The 18,609-nt window shown below is 42.1% G+C and overlaps 1 protein-coding gene across 4 annotated transcripts in view; it reads left to right on the top strand.

Annotated features, from left to right (window-relative positions):
• The window catches only part of MYO1B (myosin IB), a 193,449-nt gene that overhangs the window by 80,460 nt on the left and 94,380 nt on the right, over positions 1-18,609 (top strand). For all 4 annotated transcript variants that reach the window (XM_054043748.1, XM_054043750.1, XM_054043751.1 and 1 more), the window contains exons 4-5: positions 4,025-4,119; positions 16,622-16,726. In XM_054043748.1, the coding sequence (XP_053899723.1) occupies positions 4,025-4,119; positions 16,622-16,726 (200 nt within the window). The remainder of the gene's footprint in view (positions 1-4,024; positions 4,120-16,621; positions 16,727-18,609) is intronic.

The raw sequence follows: 18,609 nt of genomic DNA, 5'->3' as shown, positions 1-18,609 counted from the left end.
TAAAGATCTATTTAGGTTCTGTAATTATATGGTGGCTCAGAAGAGTGGCATGTGGTTTAGGTTTATAGTCATAAATGTTGACATCACTGAGGAGTACACGTTAATGTTAACAAAAGAAAAGGAGAAGTAGAAGGATTATCTGTGGTCATTAAATTATTATAAAAACTAAATTGAGATCTATTTTTACAGAGCATGAGACCATTTTTAATCATTGTTTATAACGAATTGAGGATGTACCTGGAAAAGGGGCAGAGATCTAATTTTTATTACACAGCCAGAAGAAGATAGAAAATATATGAAGTCCTCTACAATAATGGTGTATCATTAAATTAGACATGATGGATGAATCTGTTATTTTTTTATTTTAAATAAAGATTTATGTTCCAAACTCTGACACAGATGGCACTAATTCTGTGTATGCAGTGCCACGAATACAGAAAATTCTTTAAAAGGGTTGCTACTAAAACACTTCCTTGCCTATGCCTTCTAGAACTAAATTTGTGGAAGGCATAGCCTGAACTTCAGGGCAAACTTACAACTTGATGAGGGAAGTTTTATTAACTGTGTGTATGAAATGTTTGTCAGTGTAAGTGAACTTGATTTGTCTTGTGTGTTTGGGATATAGTCGTTGATATGCTATTTGACTATTGTATTAAGCTTTCCAGCATTGTATAGTGGTGAGGTTTCCTCAAAAAAATAAAACATTCCGAATAAACACAAACCATCCCTGGCTGAATTATGCAAGGTCAGGTGATTTGGATAAAAATAACTGTTTAAAAGAGAGGAAAACATTTCTGTTGGTTGTTTATGACCTTATACTTCAAGTTTCCGTATGGAGAAAGACTTTGTTGCTTGTCAATTGTTCTTCCGAGGTGATTTTTGTGTGTGTGTGAAGACAATCACTAATGCTGTACAATCCATGTAGGGCTAGTGAGAGTGGCATTTCAGCACTAGAGAATTCAGTAGCCCTGTTAGAGGTGAATATGTCACCTTAAAATCATTCAAGATATGAATTAGGAATGTGTTGGTTGCCCTAAAATTGCCAATGGGGCCTCCACAGTGGCTGCACACTGTTTTCTGGTGTAATACTGTCAAGCATAGGTGCTGGAACTAAGGGGGCTGGTGATGCTGCTGCACCCCCTGGCTTTAAGTGGTTTCCATTATATACATGGTTTACAGTTTGGTTCAATGGCTCTCAGTACCCCCACTATACAAATTGTTCCAGCTTCCCTGCTATCGAGTGAGGACAGAAGTTTGCAAACGTGGTATTTCAGTAGTAGAAATTCCAATTTGTTTGTACTGGGGTGGTATTCTTGGAGCTGATGGATGAGACAGTTTGAAGGACAAACAGCACTGGATTTCATGGCTGGATGGGCTTGGTGAGCTAACCATTCTGTGATTTCACTTAAAAAAATTACACTGTAATGTTACTCTCTAGATGAAAGCTGTCTTCCAGAAACAAATCCATGGAAACCACAGCTTGTGTTATTAATATCCCATCTACTCAGGAAGGAGTACTGCGGAAAAGGATCTGGGGGTCATAGTGGATCACAAGCTAAATATGAGTCAACAGTGTAACACTGTTGCAAAAAAAGCAAACATCATTCTGGGATGTATTAGCAGGAGTATTATAAGCAAGACACGAAAAGTAATTCTTCCACTCTACTCCACGCTGATTAGGCCTCAACTGGAGTATTGTGTCCAGTTCTGGGCACCACATTTCAGGAAAGATGTGGAGAAAGTTCAGAGAAGAGCAACAAAAATTATTAAAGGTTTAGAAAACATGACCTATGAGGGAAGATTGAAAAAATTGGGTTTGTTTAGTCTGGAGAAAAAAAGACTGAGAGGGGACATAAGTTTTCAAGTACATAAAAGGTTGTTACAGGGAGGAGGGATAAAAATTGTTCTTCTTAACCTCTAAGGATAGGACAAGAAGCAATGGGCTTAAATTGCAGCGAGGGCAGTTTAGATTGGACATTAGGAAAAACTTCCTAACTGTCAGAGTAGTTAAGCACTAGAATAAATTGCCTAGGGAGGTTGTGGAATCTCCATCTTTGGAGATTTTTAAGAGCAGGTTGGACAAACACCTGTTAGGGATGGTCTAGATAATACTTAGTCCTGCCCTGAGTGCAGGGGACTGGACTAGATAACCTCTTGAGGTCCCTTCCAATTCTATGATTCTACGATCTCTTCCCCGCTCCCTCCCTGGACCCCCACTGCTGCCTGAAGGCCTTTGGCCCATTTTGCTGCTTTCCTCATAGATTGCTTTGAAAGGATGTTGCTATGATGAACATATTTGCACAGATAAGCCTAAGAGGCATGTGTTACACTCTCAACTTTGCAAGTGTATCTGCAGCACCTTTAAGGAATATTATTCTCTTCCTGAATATGTTCTACCAGAGAATCTTGTGAAGTGCTGTTGCTACTGTACTTTGGATGCATAACAATACGGCTGCTGCCAGGAATTGCATCATGGTCTCTCAGCAGCAGTGGAGTCTTTTCTTTGCTACTGTTGTAACATGCTGGCCATATCGCAAATCAACTCTGTTTCAATGTTAAACACATTAGAGCTCTCTACTTTCTTGTACTTTAAACAAAATTTCACCTCTAGTTGAATCATTGAGTTCAAATTCTAAAGATGCATGGGTCTCTAGAGCAGTATTAAAAGTTTTAGGAATCTCCTCATCAATGCCAGGTACAGCAAGAGGAGTTGGACGTTTTTGGTTTGCTGCGGTTAAAGTGGCTAATGCATCAATCTGCTCTTAAATATGAGCTACTAGTTAGTGTCTTGTTTTTGCATCTTGTTGGGCATCGATGTTTCCAAACCATCTTGAGCTGTGATCTTTTCTAATGTTATAAACTAAGCAAGATCAGGTCTAGTTAATACTTGAACGAGATCTTCAGGGAACAACCAGGTGCTGCAGGAAATAATGTTGGCAGTACGTAGATAGCACTCTTAAAAGCACTATATGATGTGCTGTATACAGTTTCATTGTCAGCCAAAGTTCCAAAGTGTCTGACAAACTGCTGTGATTTTGTCCCGTGGCCTGTGTGTGTATGTTCCAGTATAGTGGGCCTGAAGTCTCTGCTAGTGCAGAGAAGATGATGTCAATTCTTAATCTGTTTTTTAGCTCCAAATTATGTAACACCACCCTAAATTTGGTTTCCGAATGTCTGTAATTCAGCTAATCGGAAAACATGAAAATATGCCGTGCAACGATGACAAGCCATGGGCTGATGGTTAATGTTTTAAACATACTCTGTGTACTTTAACAATTCAAATTATATTCATAATATTTTCATAAGATTTTTAGGGGTTTCCCCCACTTTTTTAGAGGGGAAATTGTTTTGGAATATAAAGTGTCGTTTTGGGACATAACACAGAGTGGTTTGGAGGAAATTTGCATGAATGAAAGAGTGGAATGGGGAAGTATAAGATCACAGTGGAGATTTGACTGATTTCCTGCTTGAAGCATCTTCCTCTCAGTGGAAGAGCAGAGCACCAACCCCCTCTTGTATGATAGTAGTGATATGAAGAAGATAAATTCTAATTACAAATATAGTTGAAATAACAAGTTGATAAAATATCTGATTGCAGTGCTTTGATTGTGGGTTGTAAACTTATGATGTTACTTAATGAAAATACTGGCATTTCTTACTCTGGCAGCTAAATGAATACTTACATGGACGGATGTAAGTCTGCAAATTATGAAGGCTTTAATGAGTCTCTAAAAGAGTGTGGTGGAGGGAAGTAACTTCTATTTCTTTCCCAGGCCCATTCTATAAGTATCATTATGAAGTAAATCAGTAATCACAAATATCCATGTTAGATTTTATTGACTCATAGGATTCTAAAGAAGCTTCAGTTCTCCATTTATCACTTGGTATAGTGCGTAGAAAGCTACATAGCATTGTTTTAATGCTATCTGAACCTCAAGGACATACAGTATTTTTTTTTATATATATATAGTCTTGATGATATTGGCTCATTTCTCTGCTAAATTCATCATCTTTTACTTTACAGATTTTCTCTGTCAGATGAAGCATACAGATCCCTCAGGGACCAGGATAAAGATCAGTGTATTCTTATTACTGGGGAGAGTGGTGCTGGAAAAACAGGTAATATATAGCTTTGTGTTCTCCATGCTCCCCTCCAAAAATATGAGAGGGTGTTAGAGTTCTCTCTTTACATTTGCTCCACGCTGTAAACTAATTGCATCATATGTGCTACTGCCGGTGTGACATTGCATTGAGTGTTGTTGCATACATGCAATTCCATTGTATTGGTGCGATGTCATGATATCTATGTGCAAAGTCATCCTTTTGGTGATGCTATGTTGCAAAGGTCAAAATAAATTCATGACTCACTTGTCTTGCAGAATACACTCTGTCAAAGTTAGACTCAGGACTCAGTTTGTCAGACCACTCTGTTTTATTAGCATAGCGCTCTGCTAATAACACTCAGATAATGTGAGCCCCCTGCAAGATTCAAACAGTCTTATTTATACAGATAAAAGGGTGCGAACTAAACAAAGGGACAGAGAGAGCAAAACTGTAAAATTTGCCTGGGGCACAATATGCATATCCTGCTTCCTTATTAACTTTTATCGATCTAAGGCTAATGCTTCACCAATCGCCCTTAAGTGGAGCAATTGATTAACAGTAAATGTCTGCTTTCCTGACACCTGGATTGCAGCATTTCTCATTTCTACTTAAAGGTACATACAACATTCTTTAATTCATTCTATTTCTTTAATATAATTCATTTCACTTTCACAATCCCTCCTTTTGGTCAAGTTTACGCAAAGACCAACAATTACTGGGTTCCACATATTAATCGTTCTTTATCTCTTCATTCATCAGTGATATTTAACATCATCATATTAGCACTCTGTTTTGGGGCAGTCACCTGGGTGGCATGCCTTAACAATTCTGGATACAACAGGAGATTAACTGAAAACATACAAAAATCATTAGGATTCCAAACAGGATAGTCAGGGCTCCCTGAAACAACCAGTTTCCTATGCCAGAGAATTTGAACAGGTTACTTAGCCACTTCCATAAAGAACTCGGCTCTTCATGGGGAAGATATGCGATTTGTTCTAAGTGGCTAGCGCGATCTATTACCTCATTGGTGTCGTCAGGTATAAACACACATTCTTTTCCAATGAGAGCACAGGTCCCTCCTTTGGCCATCAGCACTATGTCCAATGCCTGACGGTTTTGAAGGGCCATCTGTTGGATTGCCCCTGTTTCTTTGGCCAGGGCTTTTAAACTCTCTCCGGTTTCATTTGCCATTATTTCAACCTCAAATATAATTCATATCCCCATACCCGGCCCGCCACTCTTTAGTTTTGTTCGAATAATCCCATACGCCATTGGCCACAATATGCTGAAGGCAACGGCTTTTTCCCAGATCCAGCCCTGTCCCATTACACACCCAACACCAATGACCTTTTCCCTCCACCAAACTTATCCATTTAGATACATTTATTCCCACTGCTTCCCAAGTGTCATTGCTGTTCCATGTTTTGTTAAACGGACGAGGTCCTCCAGTGAGGTCTGGGGAATTGAGTGGGATTGCCAGGACAGGAACACCAGCTTGAGAGTGGCCTGAGATGTGGCTGCAGACCCAGCAATTAGAAATATTAAGGGTCTGCGCTATCCACACTTGCTGCTGGATAAAAGAATTGTCATTGTGGACTCCCCAGACCTTAAGACACCAGCAGCCGAGGAACAGGCACCACCAGAGACGCATGTTGGAGGCAAGGCCCTTCTGGTTCTGACAACCTCAACCAAGTGAACCGCAGTCACGGTTTTACGTCTACCAGGCAGCAGGCGCTAGGCTCACTACTGCTCCTTCTCAGGCCTTGCTTTAGGTCGTCATCTGCTTCTGGCAACCCTTACGAGAGCGTAGATGGTAAGGTATTGCAGGCTGTTCCTCTACGTCTTCTTCCAGAGTCAAAATTGACTCTGCGTGGTTCTGAGGTGGTGATTGGTTCGCTGGGAGGGTGTCTTCTTACACTGCGAAGCATGTATCCACACTGCAATGCCAGATAGTTTACCAGCCGTCTGGATAGTAAGCAGTACCTGATGATTCTTTGATGTCCTTTAAGTCTCTTTACTTCTTTTTCCTTGACTCTGGCTGTAACAATGGCCTTCACACCTTCTTTTCCTGATGCATATATTCCTCATTCACGCAAACAGATTGAGAATACAAACAGTAGTATTTATATCGAGCAAAAAAGCGTTGCAAATTGAACCTTGCTAAGTTTTACAATCAGTAACCCAGACAATCAAATCATATATTAATTCTTCTGGGACATTATAAAATCCTGCTCCTACATAGCCCCCTTTTGACACTAAGATTATTAATCTCCAGTGTCACTTCTTATTTAGTCCACGTAATAGAAAATACTGGGAGGTGATTTGGACCTGTGGCTCTAGCTTTGCATACATTTGTTTTATCCAACAGCACATTTCAAACATTCCAATTAAACACATACAATTTAAAATTAAAAACAATTAGGGTTAGTAACATTAGTATGCCAGTAGTTGTGGGAGACCATTCAGAAAATGTTATACCAATGGTAAGTTGTTATGTCTTTCTGCAGTGGCAATTCTTAACATGTTGCCATTTGCATGTATAATATGAATGGTTCAGTTTCCCACATTGCCTTTTTGTTCGTTTTAGGAACTGTTACCTTTTTACCTTTTTGTAAACACAGTACATACATTTACATTTACATTTGTCTGTTGGAAGGTTGCTAACACTTCCATTCTTTAAAAACACTTTTCCCCAAGAATTAACACATACACATAGCCCATTATACAGTACTTTGGTCTCATTATTCATTTTATCCCACATACAGGATCCTAGTGAGATGTCTTTACTACAGGGCTTTGGAGCAACAGGCATGGATAAGCATACCTTTATTTGCAGTTTCTTTGTGCTGGCAGTTCTCTCCTTCCTTTATCAGTTAGGTAATTTGCATCAACACAGGCTTGGCTTTTGGATTCAAAGCCATCAGCAGAGCTCAGAGACTCTGTCTTAAAAGGAACACAATTAACTTTTACCAGAGTTTTGATTACTTTTAACTCTTGCTTCCAAAACACACAGAGCTCTGAAAAAGAAAACACAATCTATTGTGGCTCCTTTGGAGCCCTAATATGATTTTAATTAAGTAGCATGTTTCGTTTGCATTTATTTTACCCCCCTCTATAATATACACTGCACATGTCTGCACATTCCTTCTATACTTTAACTTTTAAAACATTAAGCCATATTAATTTTTACATAAGGTGTAACTGTTTCTTTTGTTCTTACAGAGTTTTTATGTACCCTTATCAAAGTGACAGTCTGATTACACAGAGCCATTTTAAGGCTCAGTGTTTCTAACATTGCTTCTTTTTGTTTTGTGCACCTCACCCTGGCTGTTGCTTCAGAGGGGCACTGTCTTTATTCTTTTACTACAGCTCTCATCTGCTATTTTGTTACAAAAACAAACAAACAAAGAAAAAGAATCCAGAATCTCTCCCTATTCTTCTGATTTTGACTGCCCTGCTGCAGTCATGACTTGGTCTTTATTTAAAAACATTTTAAATTTTGTAAAGAATCAAGTTACCCCTTAAGGGTTAAATACCAAATCTCAAAGCCAACCAACACTGATTACCTGTGTCTGGCAAAAAGGTCTGTCAGTTTTGCAACTTTGAATTAAAGAATCAAATGGATTTTTAGTGGCATTATAAACAAAACAAAACCAATTTATCTTAAACCTACAAAACAGGAGTTTTACAAACCTCACAGATTTCCACAGACAGACAGATACATACACATTTTCTTTTCCTTAACATCCCTTTTATACTGCTTTGTTTTTACGTAGCTGTACATAGATTACGTTACCTTTATACATTTGGGGCAATTAAGTTCCAATAGAACCCCCCTATGTTCTTTTAGCAAATTTGACTCAATTGTCCATAGTCAAATGATTTCAATCAGATTATCTCTTTACCTGGATTTTTTACAAACGTTCCTTTAGAAAAAGGGGCCCATTTTTCCTTCTGAATGGCTGCAAAGAAACCAAGAATTCTTTTTCTCTTTAACATGGTCCTTTTTAACATTTTCACAAAGTTTAACTGCTTAATTCTCTCCAGCCTCTGTAGAGTTAACTTTTCACTCTCTTTCCTTAAATCACTTGTTTATCTCCCAAAATGACACCTTTATTAACTCAGATTTCACCATTTTAAGTATTGTTCCAGGGATTCATGCCTTTTCTTACTCCTGACACTATGCCCTTAGGGCTTCCAACCTTTTTTCAGTTTCTTTATCTGTTGCTTGCCTGCTTGTCTGGGCCTGATCCTGCTTTTTCCAATGAGCCGTTTTTGTGAGTGATACTGTGGTTATTTCACAATTTTTAAAGAAATGTTTAAGGAAAGGGACCAGGAAGGGTGGGGGCTAGTTGAAGAGTCCACCCTCCTTGCTGGATTGGTAGTGGAATACTAAAGAATCAGTTTCTGAGGCAGACAACGAAGGGGAACAGAACAAGGGGCTTGTCCTTTTTACAATGAGATGGGAGTATGGAGGGGGTTGGGATTGATCCGGGTTTTTTCAGAGAACGGGGTAAAGGGGAGCGCTCAGTCTGGTGGTGGGAGAGGAGGCTTTTGATAAAGCTTTTAACTTATTATTTGAATCTTTGAGAGAGGTGAGTTTTGATTTTGTCCACCCACGGTTTTCCTCTTCCCACCACTGCATGAAACAATTAACCTCTCCTTTGGCCAATTTAGTTTTAGGTTGGCCGAGTTTGTCTTTTAAGACGTCCACTCGGTCCTTGTCCCAAGATTCTAACAGTGGCCACTGAGTTTTGGGATCTCCCTGAGTTAGCCTAGACCATTTTTCCAGAAATTTACAGGAATCCGGACCCTTCCTAAAAAATGAGCCGGCGTTCCTTTAGGGAACTGTCCCAACTTAGATGTCTGGTTACCAATACAGGAGGACTTTACACACACCAATCACACAAGAAAGAAATTTGGGTTCATCAGAGCGATGCCCAGTGCAACACACAAAAGGAGCCCACAGGCTGCTGCCTCAGTCGCACTTGCTTTCACATCAAGGGTTTTACCCAAGGTGCGGTGCGGCTGCGATTGTGCAGATTTCACTCAATCAGACCGCGGGGACAGGAACCCCTTGGTCGGCCAATCCCTGGACGGAGACAGCACCCAGACTCAAACACTCCACAGGAAGATGGATAGACACAGAGACAGGACAGTCCTCAGTCCAGACAAAACACAGTAATTACCTGACCAGATTCCTGATGTCCGATCCCAGGATCCCTACTAGAAAAGAGTGGGAACCAACAGGTTCGATGATGTAGACTTCACTGTGGTCGTGCGCCCTTCCGTTCAGGAGGAGGACCGCTCGGGCCAAATGCCCAGGTGCCGGCTGCCACGGTCATCCCACAAAAAACGGTCAGGAATCACACGGCCCCAGTGAAGACAGTTGCCATCTCGGTGGGACCTCCAAATTGTCAAAGTTAGACTCAGATCTCAGTTTGTCAGACCACTCTGTTTTATTAGCACAGCGCTTTGCTAATAACACTCAGATAATGTGAGCCCCCTGCAAGATTCATACAGTCTTATTTATACAGATAAAAAGGTGCGAACTAAACAAAGGGACAGAGAGAGTAAAATTGTAAAATTTGCCTGGGGCACAATATGCATATCCTGCTTCCTTATTAACTCTTATCGATCTAAGGCTAATGCTTCACCAATCGCCCTTAAGTGGAGCAATTGATTAACAGTTAATGTCTGCTTTCTTGATACCTGGATTGCAGCATTTCTCATTTCTACTTAAAGGTACATACGGCATTCTTTAATTCATTCTATTTCTTTAATATAATTCATTTCACTTTCACAACTCCAAGCCCGTGAAAACTGGACCTCCCCTGCCATTTTGGGATGGGTTGAATCCCTGGAAAGCATTCACTAAGTTCTTTAAATATAGGACTTTTAATTTCTTACGCTATTTATATAAAAACACAATGGTGATGGCTTTGGAAATGAAATCTCTCATGCTGTGCTCAGCTACACTTAGTACACTGGCAAGTGTACAAGATAACTGCATGTCTCACAAGCAAAGCTGGAATAATTTTTGAGAAAATTCTCAATTCATTGAAAAGCATGGAATCGTGTGGGGGGTAAATGTCACTTTCATAATTGTTCACCTTGAAAGCTCATTTTTAAAAAAATCAGTTGCATTATAGTCTCAAATAGCTGTTATTAAATTGCTGCTGTGGAAAAGAAACAGCAGGTACAGAACACTTAAATTTGTTTCTACATCATCTGAGTGATTGTTTCTGAAGCCAGGAATACTTACAGTTTATTATGCATCCAGTAAACAAAAATAAAATTGGTGTAACAAAGACTGCATAGAGAGCTTCATTCGGGGGACATAGGGTTGGAAGGGTTTTGCACCTTAGTGTTCTTAATGTGCATTCTCAAAAGTTGTGTACTTTTTTTTTATTGCCCCTTTTGTGAATCCCGAATGAGAGGCTTGGACATGCTGTAATTCTTTCCTGTGTCAGTTCTGTGATAATGAAGAAGGGTGGTCTACTGAGTAAATAAGCATATTAAAAATAATCTTAAGTTCCCTTAACACAAGTTCACTGCATGGTAGTTCAAACTTCATTAATAGTTGAAAGGAATTCTTTAGTGTTATATTTTAGCCTCATATAGTTCCTCCAGGGTTATGAGCAATTTAGCAACTAACATGGAATAAATTCACAATTATTTGTAGATTGCATAACAGCAGACATTAGGGGTGACTGAATTACTTGCCTATTCTATACATACATGATGATTGTTACGTGTTCAGTAGCCAAGGTCATTATGGGCATGTTAGAAATACTGAGATGATCTTTTCTCTTTAAAAACTAAATGGAAAACTACGAGAAGCTGTAGTAGAAGTAAAGGTTAGGATTCTGACTAAAGTGAATAGATGCCAAAACTGCATTGCTGCAAATTCTCATGATATTTGTTGTTTTTCTTAAAGCACCTGAAGTCTGAGAACTTTAGCTTTTTTTTTTTTTATTATTATTATTATTAAAGTTTCTAGCCCTTTCGATTGTGGGGAAAAGCTTGAAATCATGAACCCTAAATGTGTGAACACCGGAAGGCAAATAAAAATAATCCCAGTCTTATACATGTCATGATTTTTTGGTGGTCAGAATCTTGACTTCTAAATGTTTGGGGCTGGCAGTATTGAAAGTCTCTGTAGTGTGATCAGTTTCTTGGTTTTAGCCTGGAATTTACTTTGACTGTATTAATTCATTTTCTTTTTTGTACCAATTACTGTTTGTGGAGATGTGCAAGAATATTTCACATGCTGCCAGAAGTGAATATGATGTTATCATGGTTAAAACAGAAGGCTATCCAAGATTCCGAACAAAATAGTGTTTAGATATTGATTTAATGTGCAGTGCTTTATTGGCTCAATGTTGCAGATTAAACCAAATTTTCAAATAAAAGATACTAGGTGATAATTTTCAAAATTTGCATTGTTTTCTCATTCTGATAGCCTTTTCCCTCTGCTCTGGATTTATCCTGATGTCATCAGAAAGTGCACACTTAGCCTAAATTACATTACATTCACTTATTTGCTGCTTTAGTTCTTTTTTCACTCAACGCTTGAGTAGCCCTTCTCAAAGAATTTGGACTGTTTAGGGAATTTGTTAGATCAGATAGCTGAGAAACACTTAAGCATGCAGAGTAGTCTCTTATTTCACTGCTGCACATCAGCCTGATTGTCTCAGGCTAGGTCTATACTACCCGCCTGAATCGGCGGGTAGAAATCGACCTCTCGGGGATCGATTTATCGCGTCCCGTTGGGACGTGACAATCGATCCCCGAATCGGCGCTCTTACTCCACCAGCGGAGGTGGTAGTAAGCGCCGCTGACAGAAAGCCGCAGAAGTCGATTTTGCCGCTGTCCTCACAACAGGGTAAGTCGGCTGCGATACGTCGAATTCAGCTACGCTATTCACGTAGCTGAATTTGCGTATCTTAAATCGACTCCCCCCTGTAGTGTAGATGTACCCTCAGCACCGTTAGGCGCCTTTGATCCATGGTAAAAATCTTCCATTTCCTCACAACTACTGTCCAGTTTAAAACTAGCTGTGGTCCTTTAGGGAATGCCGCCAACAAAAAATCACACTTGTCTCAGAAATTTCTTACCTGCTGTTTCAAGTGGATCCTTTTGGACTACAATAACTCGAAGAGATTAGAGAGAATATTTCTTTGTTTATTTTGTGCTTTCAGCAGTACTTTGTGTGTAACCAGTTTCATAGCTTTCCCCTGTTGTTTTTGTGACAGTCTAACCCAACAGGGCGGGGAGAAAAACTGATTGGCTGAGGAGATTTGGGAGGCAAGCGTAAAACCTGAAACAACTCTTAACTTGTTTTGTTTTAAAACTGGCCAGATAAAAAAAGGGACACAATCATTTGTAATACCCTTCTATTGGCTTCATACCATACAGAATGGGTGCTTTGTAAACAGAGAGATACACAGTACTTTATTCACCACAGAAAGGCCTGCAATTTTTCCTTTTCTTGTCTCCATTTCCCTTCTACTGCTCCACTGAAAATTGCTCCTTCAGCACTTAGGGATCTCTGTTGTGGAGGATGGGCATGAGGCTCCAACTCATCCTACCTCATCCAATCACTAGTCCGGCTGCCAAAAACTCTTCTTCACCCAGAAAGATTGCAAGCATTCCACCCACCAACTCACTGGGGAGGGAAACTTCCATGTAGAAACAAAACATCATTCCACTTAACACCTGAGCTAGGGTGGCCTAGGATTGTCCTGAAGTCTCCAGGAATTAAAAAATAATCTTTAATTAAAGATTGTCATGTGATGAAACCTCCAGGAACACGTCCAACCAAAATTGGCAACCCTAACCTGAGCATGCGTTCAGACTGCAAATCTAGATTTAAATCAGCATTTATCCCTTAGCTCAACAGCCACTGCTGCTCACACATTTTCTATGACAGATTCATATTTCTGTATTTAAGTCAACTCTTTAAATCAGCCTCTCTTTATCTTTTGGGGAAATAATTGTAGTTTAATTAACCAATTGCTTTCACCTCCAATATGGTTACCCTTTCCGATGTATAAAAGGTATTCATATGAAGTTGACATGTAGCATTGAAAAAAATTGTTCAACTTTTGCTAAAAAAAAAATAAAAAAAAAATCACTTGATGCTCATATCTTCTTTTAGTTTTGGTTAAGATTTGGAGAATGATTATGCTGATATTAGATCTATCAGAAGCCTTTCATACCATTGACCATGAGGTGGTGTCAACTGTTTTGTACACTTGAGTGTGTGTAGGCAGGATTGTGTTGAAGATGTTTTGTCCTTTCTGAGATCTCTGTGAGAAGAATATTTGGGCAGACAGGAGTATTTGCTCTGGCGGCCTTCTCATGAGTTTCCCCAAGGTGTGGAAATATTCTTGGTTTTGTGGATTGCGTTTTCTTGTACAAAGAGGATGTCTTGCTACTGCTATTTTGTCCTAATATTTCTAATCTGTCAAAGGTACCTGGAGACTTGCATAGGTTTTTCCTCATATGTTGAAATTGAAATAAAATAAAAGTTTGGATGTATATCCAAAATTATCGAGACTTCTTTGGCTAGAAAGCTGCTTGGGAGTCTCATTATGTTTCTGGTACATATTGGGCTGAGGCAGACTGGAATACGAGACCAAGAGAATAGCTTTTCATGTATTTTGGTACTTTTTTTTTTATTCTAATCTGCAAGTTGGACATGCAGAAACATATACATTTTTAAAAATATACTTGAATTTTGTTGACCATCAAAGATTCAATTCAGTTCTTACTTTTGCTTTAATTTGTTTGCCTATCCGTACATCAGGTGTAATAGGGAAGATACTCAGGAAAATCAACGAGGAGTCCTTGTGGCAGGGCCGGCTCCAGGCACCAGCCGACCAAGCAGGTGCTTGGGGCGGCACCTGGAGGGGGGCGGTGCTCCGGCCAGTCGGGAAGAGCAGGGCCCCGGCCGGGCTCGCCGCCCTCCCCCCGGCGCTCCGGCTGGTCGAGGAGAGCGGGGCCCCGGCCGGGCTCTCCGCCCTCCCCCCCGGCGCTCCGGCCACCGGGGAGAGTGGAGCCGCAGCGGGCTTGCTGCCCTCCCCCTGGTGCTCCGGCCGGTTGGGGAGAGCGGGGCCCCGGCCGGGCTTGCTGCCCTCCCCCCAGCGCTCCGGCCATCATTGAACCTAACCACATCAGCCACACCATCAGGGGCTCGTTCACCTGCACATCTACCAATGTGATATATGCCATCATGTGCCAGCAATGCCCCTCTGCCATGTACATTGACCAAGCCGGACAGTCTCTACAAGAAAGAATAAATGGACACAAATCAGGCATCAAGAATTGTAACATTCAAAAACCAGTAGGAGAGCACTTCAATCTCCCTGGACACTCAATAACAGACTTAAAAGTGGCCATTCTTCAACAAAAAAAACTTCAAAAGCAAACTTCAATGGGAAATTGCAGAACTTGAATTAATTTGCAAACTTGACACCATCAAATTAGGCCTGAATAAAGACTGGGAGTGGCTGGGTCACTACAAAAAGCAATTTTCCCTCTGTTGATACTCACACCTTCTTGTCAACTGTTGGGAATGGGCTACATCCACAGTGATTGAATTGGCCTCGTTAGCACCCCCCTGGATAAGGCAACTCCCATCTTTTCATGTGCTGTATATTTATACCTGCCTACTGTATTTTTCACTCCATGCATCTGATGAAATGGGTTATAGCCCACGAAAGCTTATGCCCAAATAAATTTGTTAGTCGCTAAGGTGCCACAAGGACTCCTGGTTGTTTATGCTGAGACAGGCTAACAGGGCTACCCCTCTGAAACCTGTCTCTCAGGAAAATGGAGCTTTTTGTGGAGTGTTTATAAGGAGGAAATGGCCCTGCTCTTTCTTAGCCTATTTAAAATACTCCAAATAGACCCCAAATCCTGAAGAATTTTGTGAATGATCTTATTTTACACCTCTATATCTTGAAATATTACGTGTTTGCGAAGCTTTGTTAAGGCAATCTGCGGCAGAGACAGACTGTGTAACTGTCTGTGTGCTAGAGTCTGGCTCCTGTGCCACAGAGGCTGGGGTGATGGCAATTGCTCTCCTCTCCTTCTGGAGTAGCAGCCTGTGCGCCTCCTCCCCCACTTTCCCCATCATCCCCCCCCTCCCAGTACTTTCCAATGTTGCTGTGGTATTGGCAGGGTTGGCCAGAGTTGTAGATGACACCTTCTTGAAAGAGCTATTGTTTCCGGCTGTTGGTGGACTGGGGTAGGCATCACTGCATTGCTTTGACTTGGGTTCCATTTTCAAGCTTTTCTTTGCAATGGTGAGGGCTGAGAACCTTTATAAAAATGAAAACTGAGATTCTGTTGAACTCATGTGATTCCAGGAGATGAGGACCTGGGCACAGGCCTGCCATACCTATCTATCTGTTTTCTGAATTCAACTTAGGGACAGAAACAGCCAGTTAGTACTAAGCAAATTTTGCTTAAACGGAAGAGAATCAAAATTCAAGGAATAACCGTTTGTTTGTTTGTTCTTTGCTGAAATCAGACCCTTAAATATGTACCAGATCTTTGAAAGGATAAAGTAAATAAGTTTTTATTATCATTGTATTGATTTGAGTGGGATTCCAGCTGTTAGTAATTATGTTGTATTTAAATTGTATTAATGCATATCCTGTGAGTTACCCCAAATTGGGCAGTCTTGCATCATATTAAACACTGGAGACCTTGTTTTAAACCTTACTTGCTCATCTCCTGTCACAACTGGTCTCTGTGCTAAACAATATTATCATAAGATCCAGACTATTTGTTTTATGTAATCTTTACTAATATTATCTGGATGGGTCATTGACACTGATTTGATGTTTACATAACTGGGATTTTACAATTTCAGAACTTGTTCAAACTTGCTTATGTTAAAATTAACACAGTGAAATTATGTTCATTGACTAAATTAATGGTTTGTATTCTGTAATCTGTTTTAAAATAGATTTCATTAATTACTTTTTAGCTACAGTTATGTGACGTGTGTGTGTGTGTGTGATTTTATATATAATATGCAAAAGCCAAATAGATCTACTAAATCTAATTACAGATAGATTGATTTAGTAGTTTTATTTGCCTTTTGCATTTTGCAATGTTAAGGCCCATTGTTCGTAGCCTGACATGTTACAGATGAATTTTCATACTGTTAGCTTGTTGAGTCACTTTTACTCAAGCTGAATGGAAAAGGACCTATATATGCTTGATTCACTAGTGTTCCTAATCATTTTGCTTGGGTCCTAAATATTCCAGGCCATTGAAATCAATAGGTCTCTGTGTGCACACAGAGGTCTGAGTGCATGGGCCTCATCACAGCATCAGGGCTGTATCAAGAAGATACAGATATGTGGAGGAAGATTGGGGTCTTTAACTCCTGCTGGAATGGTAAAAATGTAAAGGAATACAAGCCTCCATAATAAATAAACTATTTATGCCAGTTTTTGGGACTATTTCTCACTTTTTAATCCACTCTCCACAGAGGCCAGCAAGCTTGTCATGTCTTATGTAGCAGCTGTTTGTGGAAAAGGAGCAGAAGTTAATCAAGTAAAAGAACAACTTTTACAGTCAAATCCAGTGCTTGAAGGTAAGAATCTAATAATGTGTGTAAAAAATACATTGCTTCCTGTACTGCATCACCCTACCAGGTCAGCTGGTTTTGCAAATGGAATCTTTCACTAGTGCAAAGATTTGAACCATTAATATTTATAGTATCCAAAACCATAGTTGGTGCTTTATAGGATTCCAGAAATAAGGCCTTACAATTATTCAGCTGTGGAAGGTTCTTTTTAAACAGAACTGTTTTTGTTTAAATTGACTCCTTATTGGCAAGACTGAAAGAGTGGGTTTTTAGGAGGGAAGAAAATGAGGAGGATGTCACCGTTTCTGGGCTAACTGCCTTTTTGATCCCTCCTGATCTCTTTGAGTGAATTAGGGTTATCATATTTCCACAATCAAAAACGAGGACACTGGGGGGTCCGGGGAGGAGCCCCGTTCTAGCCCTGCCCCGCCCCCATCCACTCCCTCCCACTTCCAACCCCCTGACTGCCCCCCTCAGAACTCCCAACCCCCGTTGCTCCTTGTCCCCTGACTGCCCTCTCCTGGGACCCCTGACACTAACTGCCCCCTAGGATCCCCCCCCATCTAAGCCTCCCTGCTTCTTGTCCCCTGACTGCCCCCTCCTGAGAACCCCCCACCCTAACTACCCCCCCTAGGACCCTACCTGTCCCCTGACTGCCCCAACCCTTATCCACACCCCCAACCCATATTAACACCCCTCCCCCAGACAGACCCCCGGGACTCCCATGCCCTATCCAGCCACTTCCCGCCCCCTGACAGGACCCCCAGAACACCCGACCCATCCAACCCCCTCTGCTCCCTGCCTTCCTCGACCCCTCTCTACACCCCAGCCCCCCTGACAGCCCCCCCAGAACCCCTGACCCATCTAACCCCCCCTGCTCCCTGTCCCTGACTGTCCCAACCCCTCTCCACACCCCTGCCCACCTGACAGTCCCCCCCCCCCCCGAACTCCCGACCTATCCAACTCCCCCTCCCTGTCCCCTGACTAGGGCCAGCTTTAGCAAGAGCCCAGGAATCAGGCTGCGCTCCGGCCGGAGCTCTGGCCGAGGTTGTGGCGCTTGGGGCCGGGCCGGAGGTGCTGGGCCGGGGCCGATGCCCTGGGGCCCGAGCCGGGCTGGAGCCGCTGGGGCCGGGGTAGGCACGCTCGGCCAGAACCAGGGCCGGTGCCCTGGGGCTCGAGCCGAGCCGGGCCGGAGCCGCTGGGGCCAGGGGTGGTCGGCCAGCGCCGCTCGGCTGGGGCCAGGCCAGCGTGCTCGGCCGGAACCGGGGCTGGTGCCCCCGAGCCAAGCCGGGGCCGGAGCCGCTTGGCCGGGGCTGGATGGAGCCGCTCTGCTGGAGCCGGACTGGGCCACTCTGCGCCTCCCCGGAGCCCCGCCTGCCCCTGCTTGTTTTCAGACTTCCGTGAACATCTGATTCGCGGTAAGCAGGGGAGTAGCAGGGGGGCGGAGCGTTCAGAGGAGGGGGAAGTGAGCTGAGGGAGGGGTGGACAGCTGCGGGGCCGGGTGGCTTGCTAAGGCTGCAGGGGATGGGGGGAGCCGGGAAAGGGCTTTGGCTGCCGAGCGGTGCTTGGCAGCCGCTTTTCGGTCGATAAATAGCCGACTGGGGGGAAATCCTGGACATTTTTAGATTTTTAGAAATCCCCCCCGGATGGCTATTTAAAGAACGAAAAGCTGGACATGTTCGGGGAAATCCGGACGTATGGTAGCCCTAGAGTGAATGCTGTCTCAGGCATCTAACTGTCACCTGTCTCAGCATGCTAGTTTCCCGCTCTCAGACCGGGTCTTGGGCTGCAGTCTGCTGTGATCAGCCATGATTATCTCAGTAGATCTGAGTACCTTGGGTTCAGTATCTGCAGTTTGTTTCCGTTAGGGAGCTCTGGGAGTTGTAATG

The sequence above is a fragment of the Malaclemys terrapin genome, chromosome 11 (genome assembly GCF_027887155.1).
Source record: "Malaclemys terrapin pileata isolate rMalTer1 chromosome 11, rMalTer1.hap1, whole genome shotgun sequence".
NCBI classification, from domain to species: Eukaryota; Metazoa; Chordata; order Testudines; family Emydidae; genus Malaclemys; species Malaclemys terrapin.
Note: the sequence above shows the minus strand (reverse complement) of the source record. Positions and strands in the feature narration are given on the sequence as shown.